This window comes from Triticum dicoccoides, chromosome 1A (assembly GCF_002162155.2).
Source record: "Triticum dicoccoides isolate Atlit2015 ecotype Zavitan chromosome 1A, WEW_v2.0, whole genome shotgun sequence".
In the NCBI taxonomy this organism is placed as follows: Eukaryota; Viridiplantae; Streptophyta; class Magnoliopsida; order Poales; family Poaceae; genus Triticum; species Triticum dicoccoides.
In genome coordinates, this window is record NC_041380.1 from 46,824,136 (window position 1) to 46,830,246 (window position 6,111).

General features: G+C 40.5%; 1 protein-coding gene across 1 annotated transcript in view; it reads left to right on the top strand.

Annotated features, from left to right (window-relative positions):
- The window catches only part of LOC119362153 (ribonuclease II, chloroplastic/mitochondrial-like), a 9,118-nt gene extending 3,312 nt beyond the window's left edge, over nt 1–5,806 (top strand). Inside the window, exons 6-14 of the mRNA XM_037627355.1 lie at nt 1,577–1,795; nt 1,943–2,125; nt 2,199–2,261; nt 2,367–2,473; nt 2,564–2,713; nt 2,833–2,992; nt 3,259–3,654; nt 4,157–4,381; nt 5,192–5,806. Of these exons, the coding sequence (XP_037483252.1) occupies nt 1,577–1,795; nt 1,943–2,125; nt 2,199–2,261; nt 2,367–2,473; nt 2,564–2,713; nt 2,833–2,992; nt 3,259–3,654; nt 4,157–4,381; nt 5,192–5,323 (1,635 nt within the window). The 3' untranslated portion in view covers nt 5,324–5,806. The remainder of the gene's footprint in view (nt 1–1,576; nt 1,796–1,942; nt 2,126–2,198; nt 2,262–2,366; nt 2,474–2,563; nt 2,714–2,832; nt 2,993–3,258; nt 3,655–4,156; nt 4,382–5,191) is intronic.
- Nucleotides 5,807–6,111: the final 305 nt, after the last annotated feature.

Below are 6,111 nucleotides of genomic sequence, written 5' to 3' on the forward strand. Positions count from 1 at the left end.
TATATATATATATATATATATATATATATATATATATATATATATATATATATATATAGGTATGCTAAAATAAGCCAGAGCGCATTATAACTTACTGTACGCTCCGGCCACCAACGCAACCAGCCATCCGTGCGTTAATGAGCCCAGGTAACCTGGTCCACGTGCCCGCTTTAAAGTTCATCGTAATGAGTTAATTAAATTACGACCAGTACTAGTCCGCGCCCCTGCTGCGGTGGTTGATTTTAACTATGGCACGATCATGCCAATTTTTGGACATGTAGTAATGAATTAGTGAATATAGTAACGGGAGTCAAGTAGCATAGTAATGAAAGGATATTCATTAACGAGGACCAATGCCAATATAGTAAACCTGTTACTAGATGGACCACGTATGCTTACTACTTTTACTATAACTCACACACTTTTATTATATTACCATGAGTTCACTTCATTTTACAACTGTAGAAACTACAGCCGTAATTGATTTAGTTATATTACCATATATGGAATATTGTTACCATTGCTAATTAGTGGGCCAGCCGTAATAGATTTATTTCGATTACCATACATTGATTACCAATGCTAATTAGTGGGTCACAGTGCGGTGCATGCAATGCATTACTATATTTGCTTGTAGTTTTACTGTCATAAACGGTTATAGCTACGGGGCGGAGATCAGACGTGTGGGTTCGGTAACAGGAATTTAATTCGTTACTATATTTTGTACTGGCTTTTACCTTCGTTTACTACAACCGTAGGGGACGTGGGATGAGCGGCGCACTGTGCGGTCCAATTACCGACCGGAGCGTACGATTAGAAGTTCTGCGCTCCCGCGCAGTTTAGCGCCACCGTATATATATATATATATATATATATATATATATATATATATATATATATATATATATATATATATATATATCGTGTGTTATCGTGTGTTACACACCTGAATTAGTTTGGCAACCTCGTTAATGTTGCAACAATTCCTTTTGAGAAGAATGTAAGGTCGTGATATTTCCTTTAGAATGCTAGCCTGAACTGACCAATCCTTCAACTGTAATCACAATTCAGTTCCATTTTGCCTCTTGTAAGCCTAGCAGTTGTCTTTGTGCCGGTGTGCCCATGGTTTTAGTCTATTTAAGAGCATAGTTTTGCGTGGCGGGAGGCCATACAAATCATCATGTTTACCTTTTTCCTCTGATATTCCAAATGGGTGTTTTTTTTAACACCGATGAAACTGTGTCATTTTGTATTAGAAGAACACCGAGGAGGCGCAGGAAAAAAAAAGAAAGGAAACCTTGGCTAGCCAAACCTATAAACTATCCTACACAGGGAAGAAAGCCAAAACAAAACAGAAAGAGAGCAAGCAAAACCCCACTGCTACTGCTATAGGGTTTTAATGGATGTTATAGAAATTTGACTGCTAATCTGACATGATTAGTCAGCCAGATGTTTGATTTGAGTGTATTTATCAAGTGTGTGATTCCCTAAATTGCTCTAGTTGCTTCATTTTCTGCAAAATTGTTTCTGCTTTGTGGTGTTCATTGGTAGACTTATGTTTATCATCTGGTAGTAGGTGGATGAACTTTTACGACGGAAGCTTGCTAAAGAGGCCGCCGATAAGGAACTGGAAGAATTTGTCCACCTACTCAAGTCTGCTAAAGCATTGCCTCTAGGCTCTAAGCCTCCAAAAAATTCATGGTTGATGGAAGAGAAAGTGAAACAAAAAATCGAGTCTCTTCAGGCATATGCAGTTGATGCGTGTAATGATGAACAAAGAAGAATGGCGGGAAATGTAACATATCCTATTCCACTACCAATCTTTTGTTTAATATTTCTGTGCTAAAAGATATTCTTTAGCCTTATATCATGCTTTATTGAGGAAAATGTTTGACTTCCCCATCTTGCTGATCCTTGCCTATATGACTGAATGTAATGACAGATTCTGAAGGCTATGGGTTTTGCACGGACGTCATCAACTGCCCTAAAGCTCCTTATAAATGTGGGTTACTTCCCCGTGCATGTCAATCTTGATCTTTTCAGGTATGATGTTCAAACCACGTATACCGAGAAAGTTTTGTCTGTTGCTGAGGAGCTTCTGGTGGATTGTCCTGATTCAGATAAGGTATATGTAGTTACTGTCGAATTCTGAATGACTAATATCTATATAATTTAAAATACCTTGGGTTCTCTTTCAGCATGTCAGGAAGGATCTTTCAAATTTGAGAGTGTATGCCATTGATGTGGATGAGGCTGATGAAGTATGTTTCTATTATTGCTGCCCACACATCTTTCGTAAGAAACTGAATTATATAAATTCGCTGCTCAGGGACAAATCTTTTGAACACTATTTTTTGGTAACTCAGCTTGATGATGCATTAAGTGCAACTAGACTACCTGATGGTAGGATAAAGGTCTGGATACATGTAGCTGACCCAACATGCTTTCTTCAACCCCGGAGCATCCTTGACAGGTTATTTTTGCTTCTCCTGCTCAGCGGGTCTAGCTTTTCTGTCAATAGCATCTTATATTATTATTTGAAACAATGACATTTTGCCTACAGGGAAGCAATGCACAGAGGAACCTCCATATTTTTACCAACTGCCACCTTTCCGATGTTCCCAGAGAGGCTTGCCATGAATGCTATGAGTTTGCAACAGGGTACAGATTGTAGATCTGTAAGCGTATCTGTGATTTTGCATCCAGATGGAAGGTATCTTTCTACAACTCCTTTAATATTCTCTTAGCAAGCTGTCTTTTTTCTTTCTTTGGGAGATACTGTATGTTTCTTTTATAATAAGTGTAATGAATGCATCCATTTGTGTGTGATAGCATTGCAGAATATTCGATAGAGAACTCAGTAATCAAACCTACCTACATGTTAACATATGAGGGTGCAACTGAATTGCTGTACATGAATCTGGAAGAAGAGGAAGACCTGAGGATTCTTCAAGAAGCTGCTTCACTTCGTGCACAATGGCGTCGTAGTCAGGTAAGAGCTATGCAGGCCTTTGCGGTTGCTGGTCTATACATCATCCTTTCATTAGTAACCGAGATTACATTTTTTAGATAATAAGATAGACTACAAATTTAATGTTGAACCGTTGGCTGGACATCTTGCATTAGTCCTGATACCACTTAGAACAAGTCTGTATCTCTGGAGATTTTCTGAAAATTTAAGCGTGTACCTAACCAACTGAATATTTTAGATGCATTTGTTACTTTTACTTGATACCATTGACACTCTGAAGTTTGCAGGGTTCAATCGACACTGCTATGATAGAACCTCGTATCAAGGTGGCAAATCCTGATGATCCTGAACCAAACATTAATTTATATGTTGAAGATCAAACCAACCCAGCAATGCAGCTTGTATCTGAGATGATGATACTGTGTGGGGAGGCGGTGGCTGCGTTTGGTTCTGACAACAACATTCCTTTGCCATACAGAGGGCATCCCCAGTCTAATACAGCTGTGTCAGCATTTGCCTATCTACCTGAAGGGCCTGCCAGGAGCGTTGCCAATATCAGTGTGCTTCGTGCTGCAGAAATGGATTTTCGAAAACCTGTAGCACACGGTGTCCTCGGAATTCCTGGCTATGTACAGTTCACCTCCCCTATTCGAAGATATGTCGACCTGCTTGCTCATTATCAGGTATTTTTATGCACCTATTAATCATATATGAACAGGGACATGATACAGTTTGGAGGAACTTTGGTAGTTAAATAACTGTCCTTTCGAATTGCCAATTTTTTTTCTTGTGTTATGAATGGAGTGTAGTTTTATCCACACCATTAGAGCAAGTACAATAGTGGGCTTATAGCCAGCTTACATGCCACTTTTGCCTATGTGGAGGAGAGAGATGTGAAAAAAAGTAAGGGAAGTGGGCTCTCATGCAAGAGCCTAGCTATATACGCATTTGTAGGTAAATACAATAAATGTGAAGACAGAGATAGAGAGAAGATAGAAAAAAGTATTAATGTAGTAGCCAACCTTATAGCCCACATTATTGTACGAGTGCCTGTAGATGATGACTATAAATGACTTGGCAGTTCCTTATAGCCATCAGCTGGCTATATTATTAACCATGCTCTTATAGCTTTATCTGAATGATATAAATATGGTCTACTTAATTTTATACATTGAAAAATTGCAGGTAAAGGCTTTTCTTAGAGGCGAATCTCCACCATATTCAGCTGGTGATCTGGAAGGGATGACATTTATTGCGAGCATGCATGTTAAAGTAGCTAGGAAGCTCCATAGCAACAGCTTACGTTACTGGTTGCTGGAGTACTTAAGGAGGCAGCCAAAGGGGAGGAAGTATAGAGCACTCATACTTAAGTTCATCAAGGATCGCATGGCAACATTGCTTTTGGTGGATGTAAGTCAACATGCTTCATCCAATAATTTATCTATTTATTGGTGCAGTATCTCCATTGTAGTACTCCCTCCGATCCATATTACTTCGTAGCTTTAGTACATCTTTGTACTAAAGCTGCGACAAGTAATATGGATCGGAGGGAGTACTTTTTTTACTTTTGCTGGGATCATGAGCGAGAACTTTAGTTGTCCTGCCCCTTGTTTAAAAACTGGATCGATCTGCCAGTTCGACTGAGGAAACCCGGTATGGGTACCAGTCTGGTCTTGTTAAGTTTGAAGATCGTGTGTGCAAGTTCACTGGTCAGAACTAGCTCCCCTGGGCATCAACCAATTTTCCTTCATTGATTCACTGTAGATTCCGAGAACCACCAGGTTCCTGGCTAAGTTCAGGCAGATCAGTAATTTTGGCCCGGTTCCATCTTTCTTCCCTTTATTCTTTCTGGTTCTAACTTTTGACTACAGTCAATCAAATCCTTCATGCTGTGGAATGGGTAGACCCGTAAATGGGATGGTATATGCTAATCAGTTTGTTTAGCTGCTCATTTAAAACCACAACTGAACTTGCTATTCTTTAGAAAAAGAATAACACTTGGTATGCAGCCAAACGACTCCAAAGTTCCAAACTGACAAAATCATGTAAACAAGGGAAAGCCAACCTCCTGCTATAGTCAACCGGGGCCTGCCAATTTGGATATTTTTTTTCAAGATTGCATATTGAGTTACTGATTCTATGATATATAGATAACCGCTCTCCCTGTCTTGATATTTTGAGCTCCTTATTCTAATCCCTTTTTTCTGGTGACACCGACAGGTCGGGATTCAGGTCACAACCGTGGTTGCAGCCGGGAAAGTGGGAGATGAAGCGAGTGTCGTTGTGGAAATGGTTCATCCCCGCGACGACATCTTATCAGTTATGGAGATTGCACAAGACATGGAGGAGTAAATGCTCGCAATGGGTAATGGACGCTCATTGCCTCGCTGCCTGGACATGGATATTCATTTTTGGTGTGCATGATGGAGGTGATTCATTACCATGCTCACTTAGGCGAGGATCTCCCCTTCAGGACCAGGCTCTCGAGTTCGGTATCATGCCTGGATTATGGAATAGAACACGCGTATGGTCGCCCTGTGAACGTTCGAGCAGGGTACAATCGTCTAACCGTCTCGCTAATCCATTTTTGAGGATGAGGCAGTTCTGATGAAAGCACAGGTCTGGTTTGGTTGAATTTCCTTGGGGTCCTTGGGCGTTTAGTTCGGGTGCTGTGTTCTGGGAGTCATAGTTTTTTTGTATAGCTAGCTACACTCATATGATCCGGGGTTTGACGATTTGCGGACACGCCATCTTATACATTCAATCCATCGCGATGTATATTCGATCCCAGATGTATATAACGGAGCTACTTCGGGCACGTGTTTTTTTGATTTAGTCCATATGTGTTTCATTTGAAGTCACTCTGACCCTCTTGAGTGTTGGATAAGTTTGTGTACTAGGGTCTTTGTGGGGCTGCAACACATGATCCTTGTGGCAGTTAGGATAGAGTTCCTGACCATCAAGGACTGGCAGTTAGGATAGCATCTTAGACCAGCATCTTAGACTAGCATCTTAGATTGGCATCTCAGTAGCATTTCAGCATATGCTTGGCTGGCTAGCAACCTATAAGTATGTATCCCCAACCCCTCAGGTTGGCATGGCATTGTGTGAGAAATAAACCAACGAAAATTGTCCCAACT